The sequence below is a fragment of the Carcharodon carcharias genome, chromosome 9 (assembly GCF_017639515.1).
Source record: "Carcharodon carcharias isolate sCarCar2 chromosome 9, sCarCar2.pri, whole genome shotgun sequence".
Taxonomy (NCBI): domain Eukaryota; kingdom Metazoa; phylum Chordata; class Chondrichthyes; order Lamniformes; family Lamnidae; genus Carcharodon; species Carcharodon carcharias.
This window is the reverse complement of record NC_054475.1, coordinates 104,403,454-104,424,545: the sequence shown is the minus strand read 5'-3', so window position 1 is coordinate 104,424,545 and position 21,092 is coordinate 104,403,454. Positions and strand designations below refer to the sequence as shown.

Here is a 21,092-nt window from a genome sequence, read left to right as displayed (position 1 = left end):
TGAGAGCATGACAACAGAGCTGGCTAAAGTGATCTGGGAAATAAGGTTAAGAGGTAGGTCAGTAGTGATGCAGCGGAAGACATTTAAGGAGATACTGCAGAATACTCAGAAAAGATACATTCCAGTGAGAATGAAAGACTCCAATGGAAGGACACACCTAAGAATCACTAAAAGATTAATAAGGAGGGAGAAATTCGAGTACAAGATAAAGCTAGCTAGAAATATATGATAATAAGAATTTCTACAGATACTTAAAAAGGAAGTAAATTGAGGTTGGATCTCTCAAGGGTGAGTCTCAGAATTAATAATGGAGAATAAGGAAAAGGCAGATGGAATAAACAGATATCTTGCAACTGTCTTCACTGTAGAGGATACAAGTAACATCACAGAAATAATTGTGAATCAGAAGGTGAAAGGGAAGGAGGAACTTAAAACAATGAAATCACCAGGGAAAGGATACTAAAAAAAATAATTATTAGAACCAAGAGCTGACAACTCCCCAGGACTGGTCAGAGAGTCTTAAAAGAAGTCGCTGCTGAGATAGTAGATAGAAACATAGAAAGTAGGAGCAGGAGTAGGCCATTTGGCCCCTCACGCCTGCTCCACCATTCAGTATGACCATAGCTGATCCTCTATATCTCAACATCATATTCCTGCATTCTCTCCTTAACCCTTGATGCCCCTAACGTCCAAAAATTTATTAATTTCTTTCTTGAATATACTCAGTGACCCGGCCTCCACAGGTTGACCACCCTCTGAGTGAAGAAATTTTTCCTCATCTCAGTCCTAATTGGCCTGCCCTGTATCCTGTGAATGTGGCCCCTGGTTCTAGACTCCCCAACAAGGGGAAATATCCTTCTAGCATCCAGTCTGTCTAGACCTGTTAGAATTTTATATGTTTCAATCAGATCCCCTCTCATTATTCTAAACTCTAGTGAATACAGGCCTAGTTGAATCAATCTCTCTTCATACGACAGTCCTGCCATCCTCGGTATCAGCCTAGTGAACCTTCGCTGTACTCCCTCTATAGGAAGTATATTCTTTCTTAGGTAGGGAGACCAAAACTGCACACAATACTCCAGGTGTGGTTTCACCAAGGTCCTGTATAACTGCAGTACGACATCCCTACTTCTGAACTCAAATCCTCTTGCAATGAAAGCCAACATACCATTTGCCTTCCTAATTGTTTGCTGCACCTGTCTATTTACTTTCATTGACTGGTGCACAGGGATAACCAGGATCCTTTGTACATCCACATTTCCCAATATATCACCATTTAAATAACACTCTGCCTTTCTGTTTTTCACACGGAAGCGTATAACTTCACATTTATCCATGTTATATTGCATCTGCCATGTGTTTGCCCACACACACAACTTGTCTAAATCACCCTGAAGCTTCCTTGCATCCTCCTCACAATTCCATCTAGTTTTGTGTCATCAGCAAACTTGGAAATATTTCATTTGGTTCCCTCATCCAAATCATTTATATATCGTGAATAGCTGGGGCCCAAGCACTGATCCCTGTGGCACACCACTATTCACCACCTGCCACCTGGAAAAAGACCCATTTATTCCCACTTTCTGTTTCTGGTCTGTCAACCAATTCTCAATCCATGCCTGTATATTACCCTCAATCCCATGTGCTTTAATTTTGTCCAGTAGCTTCTTATGTGGGGTCTTATCAAAAGTCTTCTTGAAATCCAAATACACATCCATTGGTTCTCTCTTAACTATTCTACTAGTTACATCCTCAAAAAACTCCAGTAGATTAGTTAAGCATGATTTCCCTTTCATAAACCCATGTTGACTTTGTCCAATCCCATTAATGCTTTCCAAGTATTCTGTTACCACGTCTTTTATAATAGACTCTAGCATTTTCCCCTGATTACTGATATTAGGATAATTGGTCTGTAATTCTCTGTTTTTTTCTCTCCCTCCTTTTTTAAATAGTGGGGTTACGTTTGCCACCCTCCAATCTGTAGGAACTGCTCCAGAGTCTGTAGAATTTTGGAAGATGACCACCAATGCACCCAATATTTCCTGGGCCACTACCTTTGGTACTTGGGGATGTAGATTATCAGGCCCTGGGGATTTATCAGCTTTTAACCCCATTAATTCCTTTAGCCCCACTTTTTTATTAATTATGATTTTCTTCAATTCCTCTCTCTCTCTAGACCCTTAGTTACCTAACATTTCTGGGAAATTATTTGTGTCTTCTTTTGTGAAGATAGAACCAAAATGGGTTCAATTCTTTTGCCATTTGTTTGTTCTCTATTATAATGTCCCCTGTTTCTGACTGTAAGGGACCTACATTTGTCTTCACTAATCTATTTCTCTTCATATATTTATAGAAGCTTTTACTGTCAATTATGTTCCTTGCAAGTTTACTCTCATACTCCATTTTCCCTTTCTTGATCAATCTTTTTTCCACTTTTGCTGAATTCTAAACTGCTGCCAATCCTCAGGCTTGCTGCTTTTTCTGGCAATTTTATATGTTTCCTCTTTGGATCTAATACTATGCCTAATTTATTTTGTAAGCCATGGTTGAGCCACCTTTCCTGTTTTATTTTGTGCCAGACAGGAATGAATAATTCTTGTAATTCATGCACGCCTTCCATTGCCTATCAACCCTTTTGGTAAGGTTTTCCAATCCATCATTGCCAACTCGCGCCTCATACCCTTGTTCCCTTTATGTAGATTCAGGACCCTAGTTTCAGATTCAACTTCTTCACTCCCCATCCTAATGAACGATTCTATAATTTTATGGTCGCTCTTCCCCAAAGGACCCTGCATTACAAGACTGTTAATTAATCTTTTCTTATTGCACAATAACCGGTCTAGGATAGCCAGCTCTCTAGTTGGTTCCTCAACATATTGGTCTAAAAAACCATCATATACACACTCCAGGAAGTCCTCCTCCACAGTATTATTGCTAGTTTGGTTTGTCCAATCTAAAGTCACCCATGATTACAGTTATACCCTTATTGTACGCATCTCTAATTTCCTGCTTATGTATGGGTTTTAAATTTCCAAAATTTCCTAGATTCTGAAAAGGTTCCATCAGATTGAAAGAAGCAAATATGACACCTCTATTCAAGAAAGGAAGGAGACAAACAGGAAACTACAGGACAGTTAGTTTAACATCTGCCATTGGGAAATTGCTGGAAGATATTATTAAGCAGGTTATACCAGGACTTTTAGAAAACCTCAAAGCAATCAGAAAGAGTCAACACGATTTTGTGAATGGGAAATCATGTTTGACTAATCTATTTGAGTTCTTTGAGGAAGTAACAAGCAACGTGGATAAAGGGGAGTCTGTGGATGTGCTGTACTTAGATTTCCAAAAGGCAGTTGACAAGGTATCACATCAAAGGTTACTATGCAAAATAAGAGCTCATGGTGTAGAGGATAACATAATAGCATAGATAGAGGATTGGTTAACTAACAGGAAACAGAGTCGGGATTAATGGGTCATTTATTTGTTGTGATAGTTGTACAGAGCATTGGTAAGACCACATCTAGAGTGCTGCACAGTGTTTCGGTCTCCTCATTATCTCCTGCATTAGAAGCAGCTCAGAGCAGGTTCACCCAACGGATACCTGGGATTGCTGGGAGTGTTATCTAATGAGAAAGGGTTGGACAGGCTGGGCCTGGAGTTTAGAAGAATGGAAGGTGATCTTATTGAAACGTAGAAGATCCTGAGGGGACTTGACAGACTGGGTGCTGAAAGGATGTTTCCCCTTGTGGACAAGACTAGAACTGGGAGACAAAGTTTAAAGATAAGAGGTTTCCCATTTAAGACAAAGGTGAGAGGAGTTTTTTTTCTCTCAGAGGGCCATGAGTTTTTGGAAGACTCTTTCCCAGAGAGCAGTGAAGGCAGGGTCATTGAATATTTTTAAAGCTGAGGTGGATTGATTCCCTTATTAGTCAAGAATCTAAGGTTCTTGGAGTAGAGGCTGTCAATGTAGTCTTAATTACATTGTTAAGGTTTAATGGCAATTCCATTCCGGTTTAATAGCAATTACCTTATGAAACAGGTAATGGGTATTTGTACACCTATAAATGGAGATAGCTGAGACACTGGAGGGGTGGAGTAGTGTTGACTGTGAACTAAGTCAATAATCTCTCTCCAGCAAAGAAAGCTACTGTGTCTTAGTTTTAACTTCACCAACCAGTGTGGATCCAGCTCACAGAGGCCACAATCAGATTAGCCATGATCTTAGTGAATGGCAGAGCAGGCTTGAGGGACCAAATGGTCTTCTACTGTTCCTAATTCGTATGTATGGTCACAATGTTCCAAAGATTATTATACATGAAGATGATACTGTGAGCATAACGTTACAAGATCAGGGCCAGCCACAGAATAAATAATTAATCCATCTTTGGAACAACATAAGAGGGGGAAAAAAGTAAAAAGCATCTTAAATAAATGTGCAAGATGTCTGACTTTAAAATAAATCAATAAAGTTAGTCAAAGAACAAAATGAGGGGCACCTGTGGCTTACCACAGCTGAATGGGACATTCAAAAATGCAGAGTGCTGAAATTGGCCTCTGTGAAAGAACTGCTAATTAGATTTGCTAAAATAAGCAGTGATATCCAGATGTCAGAATGAACCTACAGCACTCAACTGACAAGACAACAGCAAGTAGCAGACTGAATCATAAGGTGGCATTAAAGTGTTACTACACAAGTATTGTTTCCTCAGTCAAGACAAAAAAAAACGTTCTAACACCTGCTGTCTCTCCCCAATCCTGACCTCTCCCCGGCAGGTATTCAGTTGGATGTTAACAAGGCTCTAATTTATAAGGCTGTGTTTGCTGCCAACACCGTGCACGCACAAGTCGACTGTTTTACTCAGTTACGTCATTGAAAGCGATGGAGTAGTTAACGGCTAGGACCAAAGATGGTGCTGCTCAAATCATCACAGCTAGCCAGCAATGTCCTTTTAACGTGCACTAAGAACAAAGCTGCCCTAACAGTAATAGGTGACGCAAAAGTTTCAAATGCACCACATGGAGAAAATGCCTAAACTTAACAATATGAGTATGTATTTCACTGTATCTCTGTTCATTTCAGCCTCGAGTCACTGCCCAGGGAAATAATGAACCTGCAGACACACTCCCTGGGGATCCCATCTCTGTTTACAGTTTATTAATCAGATCCTTGCCTGGAGAACTTTTTGTTCTTTCCCTTTACACTATGTCTCTTGAAGGGAGAAGGGGTTGAGAAGGAGCGGATGGAGACCATGAAAATACTGCCCAACATTCCCCACGGATGCCCTGTGCATACTGACACACTCCCAGGGAAACTTGATGATGCATTTGGAGCATGCGCAGTGTGATACTGGCAAGCTAGGCACAGCAGAGTGACATCACTAGATTTCCACATATGTGTAGACTAGTGCGCATGAGCAGACCGCCATCTTGCGTTGGCAGGAGACAGAGTAAATTTATAAGGTAACAGCTATAGATAATGTTCAGGTTTTCCAGTATTAATTGGTGGTGAACAGTGTCTTAGGTTGGAATGTTTAATGTGTTTAAGTGTTACAGGCTTAGAACATGATTGGGGTGGGGGGGTGAGGAAAAATGCTACCAACAAAATACCCTTTTTCTCTCAAATCACCATTCTGTCTCTGTCTCTCTTTGCATTTTTCACTAATGTTAGAAATCAAGATCTGATTTAAATGATAAGTACTGACCTTTTCTACGAAAAAAAAACAGGTGTGACAATTAACTGGCTTCAATATTAAACTTCTTTTTTGAAAACTGAAGTAACATTAAATGAAGAAAACTCATGCTTTGTCAATTCTTTCTGACATCCCTCTCTCTACCTCATCTTTCTGTCCACCTCCCTTAATTAAATATTATAGAACATGAAGAGTAAATATGCATGTAATGTGTCATTTTCTCACTCTCATATACAAGAGTTTTAAAAAAAAAGCTTATAAATTTTATTTTATTACAGCTTTTGAAATTCATTGTGTTTCAAAATTATTTCAACAAAAACTACTTGGAAGAAAGTGCCAGGCAGGAACAAATGTTATTACAGATGAATACTGATGAATCCTGGGAAATTAGGTACACTGAACACGTTCAAACTGAGCAAATAAAAATTCAACAGCATCAAAACTCGAGCAAATTATCAAGTCTCTGCCCAGGTTTTCAGAAAAGGCCAAGGCCTTAAAATTAAACATTTTAAGGAAAACATTAAAAGACACAAAGGATAATTCAATTAACAAATTGAATGTTATTTTGAAATATGTAATTTTTTGATTTTCTTATCTTGCCAGGTGAAGAAATTATTTTCCAAGCACTCACTTCTTTGCATGATGCCATCCCCCAGGCCAGTTTATTGCCACTTGATATTTTTTGTCTATCAGACACTGTGCAGCTGTAAGAGTGGCCCCAGCTACTGCCGCAGCATAATCAAACACTCCCTCTGCTGCAGGGCAGTCATAACCTGAAAAATATAGAAATGGAAAGAGATAATCAAACTGAAAGAACAGTTAAACCAACTCAAGAGCAGACAGGAATCCTGATCTATGGATAACTCAAGCACACAGGGTCTCATCACAGAACAGTTTTTTTCTCGTTATTTTTTAGTTCTTTTTCCTTCATCTTCAGCCACCATATCCTTGTTTTCTTGAGGGTACCAAGTCCTTGTTGGGGTATGATTCCACAGATACTGCTTGTGCTAAAGTACTCCAGACAAGCGGCCAATACTCATGGATGAGTTTTGAAAATGCATGGCTGTTTAACTGCAGGACAAATCACAACTAAGCCCAATTCTGTTCACAATGAACATGCACACTTTCAGAACAGGATAATGAGCTCTGATTTATTTTCTCTTTCTTAACCCATGGGTGCTGAAACTAATTGAAGCTGATTGTAGCACCTCTACCATTGCCAGCGCTGAGATTAATCCAACACAGACTGATAAATTGAATCACACACTGTACAGTTTTGCTATTCACTGTACAAACTCATTGAGTTTTTAAGAAAGCCATTTCCACTTCCATTTTCAGCCTTTGAAATGATATACACCATTTCCTGAGCTGAAAGAAATGCTTATTCAATCTTCTCCTAGGCTTCCCCTGCTCATCATTTAACCACTGGTGATATATCACACACGAAATCAGAACACTTCAGCCTCCCATCCCAGTGTAACTAATTTTCCTGCAAGCAACTAATCCTTCCATTTCCCCTCCCCTGAGAGTGAGCTCGTGGGAAAGAAATAAAAATCAAAGTGCAAGTCAAACCTACATCACTTCTGCACAACTTCCAGTTGTCATGCTGAGTGCATGAGGTTGCTCTGCGTTAAGGAGCTCAAAATGCAACTCAGCTTGAGATAATTGACTTTCTTCAGATTCAAAACATGAGCTAATGCCTAATAACAGCCTGAATTTCAGTGTAATATTTTGCCAAAATGCAAATCTCCCTCCTTTTAAAGACTTTCTTTGGGTCAGTCCACATTATCTGTGGACCAAAATAATTTACAGGTTGTTCTTTTTAAGCCTTTAAAAAATATATTTAAATGTTGGCCTTTATTGTTCTAAAAACGCAGGGAACACATAGGAAGAGACAGTGAGTGATGGGAAGATTGGGTCACTTTAGGTTGTGTGGCTGTCTCTTTATTAACAGATGCACAATAGTACAGGGTTAGAAACAGGACACTTGGCCATACAGCTCAGAATGGTTCACAATAACATGGAAAAACAAAGAAACATTACAGTTTAAATAAAGAGTGTATTGATCTGAAATAGGAAGGTTTTCAACAAATTGCAGATTTATATCCAAATAGAGACCATACTCTGTATCAACTCTTGCAGACCTATTTCATTCAACACCAGAGCATGAAGCCTTCATTTCTCCAGATGATCTGAATCCTGTTCCACAAAAAGCAACAGAAATGCTTTTGTTCCCCCCCTTCCAAAGCCAACGTGGGGACCAGGGAGTGGGGGATTTTAGAGTAGGAAACACCAGCCTGATTGGCCTTTGTCTTTTCCCAATATTGGCTGCTAACAGTTCCACAGAAGGTCCTTTGTTAGATCAAGTTTAAGTGAAAGATAATGAGCATTCTGTGAGCTCAAATTTCTCTTTGCTGGAATGGTCCCAGCTTTCAGACAACCTGACTGACGTTAATCCTTATCTATAGAGTATTGCAAGGCACAGTGTGAGGCTGCATAACACTTAGCAACAGAAAAAAGCTTGGCAGCTCCAGCAATGACACAGACAGACAGGCAGGATAGACAGAGCTATTCACAAATTCATTACCATAAGGAAAAAATGAAGGGGTGTGTTTCTGAGTCAGCCTGTTCCCAGGTAGTGTAGTAAAACAAGGTTAACTTCTTGAGTATCAAATCTCCATAGAAGCTGGAAATATGGGAAATATGGAAATAAGTGGTGGCCCAGGATGAAGAGAGGTTGATTTGCACCATTGATTACCAATGCAATCTGTTGTCTGCTCACTTGTTGATCACATTTATTTCAAAAATACACTTTAAGCCTGTATTTTCACCTGTGTGAGAATGTCAATACTTCTGATGACTAAGAAACATCTTCCAGTGGTTCAGACCTGCGGTCAAGGCTGGTTTTGATCTGAGTGAAAGAGTATATGTAGGAAGCATTCATACACTATTCTGGTGTTTTTTTAAAGTTAGCCATCTTAAAAGAAAAACATTACTTTCAAGACAAAGTACTCACTTACATACATTGCAAGGGTCATTCTTGATTTTGAGACTGTTTCCATTCAAAGAGGAAATCAACCTGCATTATAGCATGAAAACTCAGAATCACAGAATGGTAGGAGGTCATTATATCTGCACTGGAAAATTCTTTACTAATATTCCCACAGAAATATCAATGGTAGAGCACAGAAGAAAAAATATTTAACCCATCAGACTTGTGGTCTCTCTGAAACAATTAAACACTTAGTCCCACCCCTCCGCCCTTCCACCCCCCACCAAATACTTATCCAATGTCTTTTGTAAAGCTTTATTTTATTTTCAGTTTCCACTACTGTTTTTGCTAGGGTATACCATATCCTAGCTGTCTGCATTAAAATACTTTTCCTAATCACTTACTGTGTTCTTTTGGCAATGCTCTTAACCCTCCAGTTACCGAATTATTAAATAGTCTTAGAAATTCTGAACATTTCGAGATGATCTCCTCTTAACTTATGCTCAATTGAAAGGATCATAGTGTCTCCAACTCTCCTTGGATGGAAGGCTCCTATCCTTGGAATTATCGCAGTAAATCCCTTTTATAACCTCTCTGCACCCTTGTCAACTTTCCTGAAGTAGGGCATCCAAAACTGGTTGCAATATTCTAACTGCAGACTAATGATTTGCATAGATTTAGCATTATCACTTGGTTTTTATACTTCTGCATCTAAATATAAATGTAAGAATCCCATCTTTTAAAGGCAGCTTTATTTAAGAGCACTCATATTTTTTAAAGCCTTGTGTAACTGAATTCCTAAGCTCTTCAACTCCTTTTAAAGTTTTAACCTTTAGTGCATCAACCGAGCATTTTCATCCTTATGCAAAAAATATCAAAGTTTTCTCCTTCCTTACCTTCATTCCAGTTTCCACGGGCAATCTTTTTTAAATTCATTTACGGGATGTGGAGATCACTGGCTAGGTCAGTATTTATTGCCCATCCCGAGTTGCCTTTGAGAAGGTGGTGGTGAGCTGCCTTCCTGAACTGCTGCAGTCCATGTGGTGTAGGTCCACCCACAGCACTGTTAGGAAGGGAGTTCCAGGATTTTGACCGAGCGACAATGAAGGAACAGCGATATATTTCACAGTCTGGATGGTGAGTGACTTGGAGGGGAACTTCCAGGTGGTGGTGTTCCCATCTACCTGCTGCCCTTGTCCTTCTAGATGATAGTGGTCATGGGTTTGGAAGGTGTTGCTGAAGGAGCCGTGGTGAATTCCTGGAGTGCATCTTGAAGATAGTACACACTGCTGCTACTGTGCATCGCTGGTGGAGGAAGTGAATGTTTGTGGATGTGGTGCCAATCAAGCAGGCTGCTTTGTCCTGGACGGTGTTAAGCTTCTTCAGTGTTATGGGAGCTGCACGCATCCAGGCAAGTGGGGAGTATTCCATCACACTCCTGACTTATGCCTTGTAGATGGTGGACAGGCTTTGGGAAGTCAAGAGGTGAGTTACTTGTCACACAATTCCTAGCCTCTGACCTGTTCTTGTAGCCACAGTATTTATATGGCTAGTCCAGTTCAGTTTCTGGTCATCCTAGGGGTTGATAGTGGGGGATTCAATGATGCTAATGCCATTGAACATCAAGGGGTGATAGTTGGATTCTCTCTTGTTGGAAATGGTTGTTGCCTGACACTTGTGTGGCGCGAATGTTACTTGCCACGTGTCAGCCCAAACCTGGATATTGTCCAGGTCTTGCTGCATTTGGACATGAACTACTTCAGTATCTGAGGAGTCACAAATGGTGCTGAACATTGTGCAATCATCAGCAAACATCCCCACTTCTGACCTTATGATGGAAGGAAGGTCATACCGTTTCCTCCTTTGCGCGTCTCATCTTGCTCCACTCCTTCTTCCTCTCATTTAAAATTCTCAATCCATATTGTCCATCTAAATACTGACATGAAGTTGTGCTTTATGTCAAAATATGATTTTTAATCCACCAGCTGGAAACATGAATTGAACTTTTAAGAGCAGACTTGTTTAAAAGACAGACTAAGTGACTTGAACTCACATTCAAGATGGCTACTTAGTTTGCATTACTGTACAACTGGATGTCCAAGGACAATGACCTTAGATGGGTGTGAGTGAACCATGTTTCCTATTCCATTAGCACAATGTCCAGATACTCAACTGGGTGGAGACAAACCATCAAACTTAATTACTTGAGCCATATGACCCTGGCTAAGAGGGGGAATTCCCAGACCTGACCTAATCAAATTACAACTGGAGTACACAATCATGTTTGAATTACTGTTCAGTTGGACGGCAGTCACATGACAAGCCATGCCAACCACTCCTCCCACCCCACCCCACCATTGTATGTTTTAAGCACATGTTTTCTCAGCAGAACAGATGACAAGTAGCTGAGAATGATCATTTCACCCCTCTCTCTCTCCACCAACTTGCAAGCTTTTGGGCCCTCTCTGCTATTGTTTGACTCTCTCTTCATTTGCAGTGGACAAAGATTTTAAAGAAATAAGTCAACTGCATAGCTGTGTCTCCAGAAGCACAGATGGATCATCCATCTGTAGTTTTAAACTGCCTCAAGACTGAAAGCAAGACCACCTGATTCAGCCTGAAGCTAGCTGAGTCACTAAACTACAGATTGTGAATTCCATTTTAACTTTTATGGACTCTAATGTGACCAACCTACCCTTCCTCACTCTGTAATCTCTATTTGTGCATGCGTGTAGATTTCGAGTGTGTGTGAAAGTCTGTGCATAGTCTATTATTTTACTTAGACTGGTTTAAGTATAATAAAGCTAAATTCTATCTTTGTTAAACTCTAGAAAACCTGCCCTATTGATTCTTTTATGAACATGGAACATAAAAACGGTTAAGTACTCGCTGAACTGGCAAGTATTTCCTTTCCAACAAAAAACCTGTTGGGGTCAAATGGGGAGAGGGCAAAGAGGGGAGCCACTTGACTCCTCCTCACCTGGTGGTAACAGTACCATGACAATTTTCTCACCAAGACATCTTCACTGCTTTCCTCCCTCAGCACTGCTCCGAATGAACCCTTATTCGCGGTGACTTCAACATCCATCTGAACTCATCATACTTTTTCTCTTCCGAGTTCACATCCTTCCTAATCTGTACCAATGGCCATTCCTCTGACCTTGCCATCTCACACTCACTATTCCTATTGTGTCAAGCACAGGTAAGATCATCTCGGAATTTCTGATCACTTTCTTTCATTGCTCTCCACCTACATCCCCCTTCCCACTTCCAACTTACTTCCTTATGAGTCCACCCCTAGAAAATCTCTCTCCCAATTCACTTACAATTGTCAGCACCCCAACTGTTTTGCCTTTGAACCTCCACACATACATTTCTGCAGCCACCAATCTGCTCAAGTGCATCCTCACCCCACCTTTAATGTCATGGTCCCAATTAAAAACACATTATTTTCTCTCATCCTGGTCAATGTCCTGGTATAGCCCTCATCTCCACTTCCTTAGATCCTGGGAAACAGACTTGTATATATAAAACGAACAATTGGTTAGCCAAATCATTACTTGGCAACCATATAGGAACAGCAATATCTAGCTAAATTAGGATACCATTTGACTTGGAGAAAGATCTGAAAGTACTGGATTTCATATAAGACCATTACTCATCATCCAGTTGGGCTGGGATTTGCTAATTTATTCTTTAAATGCATCATATTTAATCTCAGGAGTAAACTTATATCCTACCTCTCTATGGCATGGGATAAAAATGGTTATTAACCAAGGTTAAAACACAGGGCTTCTCCTAGTACCATAATTGTCTGTAGTTCTGAGTTTGGTTGTGGGATGAAGTATTCTTATTTCAGATTCTACTATACTAACTTGCAATGCAGTTGTGTTGTGAACCTTGATGACACCACAAAAGCCAATGTATAAATTTCTTTCCATAGATGCTGCCTGACCTGCTGAGTATTCCAGTATTATCTGTTTTAATTCAAATTCCAGAACCTGCAGTAGTTTGCTTCTGAGTAAATTTTGGCAGTTGACTCTTTTAATAATAAAAAAATCACAGTGGTGAACTAGCAATGAAATGTTTTGGCATACCATTACACTACATAAGATAACATCGTGGATTTATGCCCAGCAGCAACTTAATCTTAGAACTTTGCAGAGACACCAAGGTAGGTCAGGTACCACTTCATAATGAAGGAGAGGAACACAATGTAATAAGATTATTGGGTGATACATGTAATCTCCCTCAACCGTACTCACTACTTCTCACAGAGTTATCAGTCAGCGCTAAGGAATCTATGCCACTCTGGATCAGCAATCACAAAGACAGCCTTGGAACCACTAGCATCAGCTTAGTCAGTTTCTGCCTCCAGCCAATGCAAAAATTGAATCTCCACAGGAGGGATACAAAGCTCAAATAAATTAATTTCTTTCTGCCAATAATTAGAAAAAAAAATCTATGCTCTGAAATTCACATGAAATGCTATAAACTTGGAAGCTACAGTGTCCTTCAATACTATTCTTTAATAAGTACATAAAGCAATGAAACAGACATTGTGGATCCTTCCAGAGATTGGTAATTAATGCCATCTAGTGGCTTGCAACAGTAACATATTCATATTTGGCAAGCTGATAGGAATGCTCTTCCTTTCTGTGCATGCATTTGCAGGAAGGTTTGTCTTCTAAATCTGCATTTATATTGCGGAATTTTAATTAGTATAGCAACAAGAAATGCACAACTGCAGCAGGAGGATGATAACCCCTGTATGGTTTGACAATAATAAATTTGCCAGGAGCTACTTCTCAAAGTTCTTTTTTTAAATGCTCTTTTTCCAGCTCCTAAATTCATTCAAATCAGATGTAATAGATCAATGCATAGATGTCAAATGTCTATCTAAATCAATCATCCATTGGGAGTATACGGTACACAATTAATTACTACTCAGGCAGTAACAATTTACAAAAGTGGTACAAATCTTGGATCATTGCAAAATGAAACAGTGTTATCTTTATGCTTCCTGAGCAGTAATGTTCAAAAAGATTTTCTGAAACTCAAAGGTTTAGGAAATGAATGTTTGATTAGCTGTTTGTTTCCAAGTACAACTCATACACAGATCAGAAACAGATATTAGGAAACAGCAAAAAAATCAACATAAAGCTTTCACATTATGTGCACCTGTCACTAAAAGATAATTCAAAAACTTCATTCATTAATCTTTAAGAAAGCAGCAGGAAGAATCAGATGCACAGGCTTTCACTTTCAACCTGCTCAATGGATGAAAATCATTCATTCCCAATGGATAACATTTCTACATATTAGACTACTTCCCATTCACTTTTATACAGATTTCACATACCACTGTAAATGTATATTTAAATTCCATCCCATTACTTCTGTGTGAATTGCATTTTTAATCAGCATTTTCTTCTTTGGTGGTATACCAAGTTTCTGATTGAGATATGCATTGTGGGACAAAGAAAATGAAATTATCTTTAATGTATTTACAGTTTTCAGAAAGCTGGATACAAGCAGAACATTTCCTGGCAAAAGCATTGCATTTATTTGAATTCAACTCTTAAAACATATGGACTTAATCAGAAAAGGCCTGCGGAGCAACTAGAACATGAAATACATTTATAAGACACCAGAAAAGCTAGAAAAAAAGACCAGCTGATCCATTGAGTCTGTCCCATTTACCCATTTTAGGCAACACAACCCCCAATTCCCCACCCACCAGCAGCCATATAATCTCTCAGGGGAGGCACACAACAGATTTAAAAACCCGAGGGCAGTTCAGGGAAAAAGATGAACTGCTGCTTTCGTAAAATCGCACTGATGTACCTCAGTTTATTGTGGCGTTGAAGTTACAGAATTACTGAGAAATAAAGAAGCACAGCAGGAGAATACGAACACACTGTGACACAGGCTGCATCCCTATGATCACTCTCCCAACAACCCAAGTTCCTGAGCTCAGTCGCACTATGGAGTGGGAAGTTGCTAAGTAGGGACTAACAGAAGGAACAACAGTTCTTTTCAGTCTGCACTTAATGAAAGTTGAGGAGTTGTCGAGGAAACCCACAGGAAAAAAGAGGCGCTATACCATAATATACACCAATGGAATACTTCATTAACTTTGTCCTTTTGTCCTGGTTTATTACTCAATCCAGACCACTGGAATCAAATGACAAGTTTACTAAGTGAAGGAATTCAGCGGTCTCAAATCAATCCTTTATGGTCATTAAATCAAAGTGCAAAATTTTCACTGATTATCACCATCAAGTGCATTCATTCAGCACTATTATTTTATTAAGTTGGCAGGGCTACTCTAGAGACCACAGACGTGGCTAGGGTAAGAAATGTACAAGTCACATTGGTGAAATAACAGTGCCTCTTGACATTCAATGACATTACCATCGCCGAATCCCCCACTAGGAACATCTTGGGGGCTACCATTGACCAGAAACTGAACTGGTCTAGCCATATAAACACTGTGGCTATAAGAGCAGGTCAGAGGTTAGGAATCCTGCAGCAAATAACTCACCTCCTGGTTCCTCAAAGCCTGTCCCACCATCTACAGAGCACAAGTCAGGAGTGTAATGGAATACTATCCTGGATGAGTGCAGCTCCAACAACACTCAAGAAGCTTGACACCAACCAGAACAAAGCAGCCCGCTGGATTGGCACTCTTTCCACAAACATTCACTCCCTCCACCACCGACGAACAGTGGCAGCAGTGTGTACCATCTACAAGATGCACTGCAGAAATTCAGCAAGGCTCCTTAGGCAGCACCTTCCAAACCTACAACCACTACCATCTAGAAGGACAAGGGCAGCTGATACATGGGAACATCACCACCTGGAAGTTCCCCTCCAAGTCACTCACCATCCTGACTTGGAAATATATCACCATTCCTTCGCTGTCATTGGGTCAAAATCCCAGAACTGTCTCTTTTCCAGCACCGTGGGTGTACCTACACCACATGGACTGCAGCGGTTCAAGGCGACAGCTCACCACCACCTTTTCAAGGGCAATTGGGGAAGATCAATAAATGCTGGCCTAGCCATTGATGCCCACATCCCACAAATGAAAAAGAAAACAGAGATTAGTGCAGAATGGAAAGTAATTTACAATTGACCTATTAAAGCTAACAGTTCTTAATGGTGACAATCCTTCAGAAGAAGGAAATTACAAAAAAAAACATAAACATTCAAAAGAGACAGTCAGACTGCTCACCTATTCCATACTCTGCAGACTCAGGGTCATCATTATCACCATCCTCACTGACTTTCCGTAAATGCTCCAAGTAGGCATCTGTATGGAACATTGCCATTTCTTCCATAGAAGCTACTCGGGGTTTGACTACCCTGTTGTAAACAATAAAAGCATCAACCTTATGATTTTAGACTTTATGGAATAAGTATACTGGAATATAATTCTTTGCTAAAATATGAATTAGCTTCTAGGGTTTGTCCATCAGCCTCAATGTCTGACTTGACTGGCAAACACCTCATCCTTAATAGGCACTCAATATTTTCAAAATGCAGCATAATTAGTAGTCAACTGGCTAGATGATGATACAAAACCTATACTTAATAAATAATTAACCATTTGTGTGTTCCAAATAAATAAGTGCATACCGTTAAAGCCTACATATTTTTAGAAAATGTGGAAATACTAAAGTTAGCTACTAGACTGAACTCAATACTCAACACGTAAACTCAATAACTGGTGTGGTAAAGAACTATGCAAACCAGAAAGGTCTGTGTTGGATTAACTGATCTCAATAAAGACTGCAATTGGTAGTAGTGTTCCCAAGTCAGGGATGGGAACAAAACAGTTAGCCAGGTTCTCACTGCTGATCCTACATCAAATAATCTACTGGAAACAAATGTATATGCCCTGCCGATGGTCACTGCCTAGGTTCAAGTACAGACCAGTACATGAAAAAACATACCATTATTTTTGTTTCCATTACCAACTGAAATGAAAATCTACAATTTGTATCAGAAGGGCAAACTTCGTCAATATGGCATACTATTTGGAGCAAGTTAAATGGCTAACCCTACTAGGTGGAGCTGAAACCAACTTTGAATACAATTGGAAAGTTTTTAACAATACAATAAAAATGTGGAAGACAAATATGTACCCAAAGTCAATAGAATGGAATGTGATAAGAGAAAGGCAAGGTGGCTGATTGTCATGTACAAAGTCAAATAGGATGCAAACAAAAATGTTCTTCAAACTAAAGACATCTAACACTCAACTAAATGGAGTGAAGTACAAGAACAGCTAAAGAAAACAAAGCCTGTTATTAAATCAGCTAAAAGGAAAACTGGAAGTGTATTTGTAGACAATTATGGAAGTAAAGGGGAAAACTTTTCAGTTTGGAAAGTGTTTTAGAACTGTCAAAGACTGTATTGAGCCACTGAAGGATGCTCCAGGACAGTTATTACTCGTTGTCTATGGCAGAAGTATTAACTTGAGTATCTTGCATCGGTCTTCACTCTTTAAAAGGATGCTCTACTGTTCAAATGAAAAGGTAATATTGATAATAAAATTATTATTTTAAAATTAGATGAACATATTGTTTTAGAATGAATTAAGAACCTGAGAATAAATAAGAGCAACCGGGCCAGATGATATCCACCAGATAGTCCACAGAAAGATGGGACAAGTGCTGCGTAAACCCATTGCTCATATTTTTAAAAGCTCAATTCACTCTGGGATACTTCCCTTGGAGAAGAAGGAGGCTAATGCTGTTATCATCCTTAAAAAAAGAAACAAGACAGATCTGGGTAAAATACAAGGTCATTAGTTTGACATTAATAATGCTTGAATAAATCACTAGGGATGCAATACATAATTACTTGGAGAGAGAGGGGCACATTACAGATATCCAACATGGTTTCAAAAAAAAAGTATGGCCATGTCGTACAACTTTTATTATTTGAGGAAGTCACCAAGATGTTGGATGAGGGATGCTCAGACTTCAAAAAAGCCTTTGACAAGGTATCGAACAAGAGGTTTCTCTATAATATAGAGGTATCTGGTATTAGTGGTAATGTATTTCCTGGATAGAGAACTGGCTAGAAGGAAGTAGGCAGAAAGTAGTTATAGATGGAGTTGGAGTTGTTTGGAAGCTGGGCACCAGTAGTGTCATGCAGGGATCAGCATTGGAATGTTGCTGCTTACTATTATTAATGACGTAGATGGAAATGAGGAGAGCATGATCTGCAAACTTGCAGATGATACAAAAATCTGTTCAAGTGTTAGAACTGCAGAAGATACTTTATGGTTTCAGGTGCATCTTGACGTGTTAGGGGATTTGTTATGACCTCGGTCGAGACCAGGATGTTATTTTAAAAGAAGAAATTCAAGATCCTAGTTATTTACTGTAAGAACGAAGCCACAAGACTCCACGGTTTAATGAACTCTTGCTATACAGGAGTCAAACAAATCAAACACTAAATACTATCTCAGATAACAACCTATATTCTAAAACCCAACATAAATTAAACATGAATTAACAGACAAATTGCAGTTGATTATAAATTATAAAGTACACATTGGGGACTTCAATTATCTATATATAGACTGGGATAAGAATAGTACAAAGGGACAAGAGTGGTGAGAATTCCTGGAGTGTGTTCAAAATAATTTTCTGCAGCAGTATGTTTCCGGTCCAACGAGGAGACATGCACTTTTGGACCTGGTTCTGCGGAACGTGTTGGCCCAAGTGGATCAACTATCAGTGGGAGAGCCTCTAGGGGACAGTGATCATTGCATCATAAGGTTTAAGTTTGTCATGGAAAAGGACAGGGCACAATCCAGAGCAGGGGTAATTAATTGGGGGAAAGCCAACTTCAATGGGATGAGAATGCAAATGTTGGCAGAAAAGATGGTGGCTGAACAATGGGCCTCCTTCAAAGAAAAGGTATTGCAGGCAATGTCAAGATATATTCCCTTGAAGGGGAAAGGTAGGACAAATAAATCCAGAGTGCCCTGGATGAGAGAGAGAGAGAGAGAGAGAGAGAGAGAGGTGAAGATGAAAAGGAAGTGCGCAGATGACAGATGTCAGGTAGAAAGTGGAATTGAGAATCAGGCTGAATATAGGGCCAGAGGGGAAGTGAAGAAACTAATAAGAAAAGCAAGGAGGCAGCATGAAAAGAGGCTAGCAGCTAACTTAAAAGAGAACCTCAAGGTCTTCTATAAGCATGTAAATAATAAAAGGGTGCTAAAAGAAAGATTAGTGCCAATTAGGGACAAAAGAAAAAGGGGAAACAAAAACAGAATTACCTGGAAGAAAAAGGGGACTTGCATGTGGAGGCTGGAGAAATAGCGGAGGTATTGAACGAATGTGTTGCATCTGTCTATATGTAGGAAGAAGATGCTACACAGGCTGAGGTGAGAGAGGAGGTAACTGGTACACTAAGAAGGCATTAGAAAGGCTATCTTTAATTAAAATAGATAAGGTACCAGAACTGAACGAGATGTACCCAAGGGTACTGAGGGAAGTGAGTGGAAATTGCAGAGGCATTAGTGATAATCTTCCAGTCTTCCTTCAACACAGGGGAGGTGCCAAAGGATTGTGAATGTTACACCCTTTTTCAAAAAGAGTTGCAAGGATAAAGCTGGCAACTACAAACCAGTCAGTTTGACCTCAGTGGCAGGGAAACTTCTGGAAACTATTGTTCAGGATAAAATCAATAGTCACTTAGACAAGTGCAGGATAATTAAGGAAAGCCAGCATGGATTAATTAAAGGAAAATCATGCTTAACTAACTTGGAATTTTTTGAGGTAATAGGGAAGGTTGATAATGGAAACGCAGTTGGTGTGATGTCTGTGGATTTTCAAAAGGTGTTTGATACAGTGCAACAGACATGTGAGCAAAATTCTAGCTAATGGAATAAAAGGGAAAGTAGACACTTAGATAAGAAATTGTTTGAGTGACAGGAAACAGAGAGTAGTGATAAATGCTTGTTTTTCAGATTGGAGAAAGGTTCGTAGTGGAGTTCCCCAGGGGTCAGTGTTGGGACCCTTGCTCTTCCTCATATGTATTAATGAACTAGACTCTGATGTGCAGGGTATGATTTCAAAATTTGCAGATGATACAAAGACTGGAAACGTTGTCAACTTTGATGAGGAGTCTTGAACTTCAAAAGAACATAGACACGTTAGTGGTTTGGGAAGACAAGTGGCAGATGAAGTTCAATGCAGAGAAGTGCAAGGTGATCCATTTTGGCAGGAAGAATATGGAGAGAGAGTATAAAAGAAAGGGAGAGGCTCTAAAGGAGGTGCAGGAACAGAGGGACCTCGATGTATATGTACTTATGTACTGAAGATGACAGGGCATGTTGAGAGAGCAGTTAATAAAGCATATTGTATCTTAGGCTTTACCAATAGGGGCATTGAGTACAAGAGTAAGAAGGTCATGTTAAACTTGTATAAGACACTAGTTAGGCCTCATCTGGACTCTGCATCCAGCTCTGGGTGCCATACTTGAGAAGGATGCGAAGGCATTGGAGAGGGTACAAAGGAGATTCACAAGGCTGATTCCAGGGATAAAGAACTGCAGCTATGAGGACACATTGGAGAAGGTGGGACTCTTTTCCTTAGAGGAAAGAAGCCCAAGAGGAGACTTGATAGAGGTATTCAAGACTCTGAGGGGTATGGACAGGGTAAGTAGTGAGAAACTGTTCCCACTCAAGAGAGCGTCAAGAACTAGAGGGCACAGATACAAAATAATTGGCTAAAGGAGTAAATGTGATGAGGGGAAAATTTTTTTCACCCAGAGGATGGCTGGAGTCTGGAACGAACTTCCTGAAATGGTGTTCAGGCAGGTTCGATCGAGGTATTCAAAAGGGAATTGGATTGCTACCTGAAAAGAAAGAATGTGCAAGGTTACGGGGATAAGGCAGGGGAGTGGGACGAGGTGGAATGATCTGAAAGCCAGAGCAGACTCAATGGGACGAAAGGCCTCCTTCTACACTGTAAAGATTCTGTGAAATGGCAGATACAACTAAGGCAGATCTTACAAATTGGCTCAATATTCCACTCAGCATGTCATCAATACCAGTTACAATGTCCTTCATAATTTTGTCTTCCTCATGGAGAATTTCAGTTCCATTTTTACTATGATTTAGCCTGATCCCCAGCCGACAAGAGCATACAATTAACCCGAATTACATGGGCACACACCTGCAGAACCTCCTCAACTTTGTTTATGAGGGTCTGGATGGTGTAGATCCACCAATGTTATCTTCAAATAACAAACAACTGCAGCAACTGTATATTTGCCTATTCTCAGCTTCTGGATCTAGCCTCCATCTTGTTCAGCCTGCTTATACTGCACTACTGGAATCATCATCTGAGCTCTGAGTCCTTTTACAGGTTTCAACCAGT

The 21,092-nt window shown here is 39.8% G+C and overlaps 1 protein-coding gene across 3 annotated transcripts in view; it reads right to left on the bottom strand.

The window, feature by feature from the left end:
• hdac8 (histone deacetylase 8) overlaps positions 1-21,092 on the bottom strand; it is an 80,864-nt gene that overhangs the window by 48,915 nt on the left and 10,857 nt on the right. For all 3 annotated transcript variants that reach the window (XM_041195785.1, XM_041195787.1, XM_041195788.1), the window contains exons 3-4: positions 15,923-16,053; positions 6,322-6,463 (exon numbers count right to left, since the gene is read on the bottom strand). In XM_041195785.1, the coding sequence (XP_041051719.1) occupies positions 6,322-6,463; positions 15,923-16,053 (273 nt within the window). The remainder of the gene's footprint in view (positions 1-6,321; positions 6,464-15,922; positions 16,054-21,092) is intronic.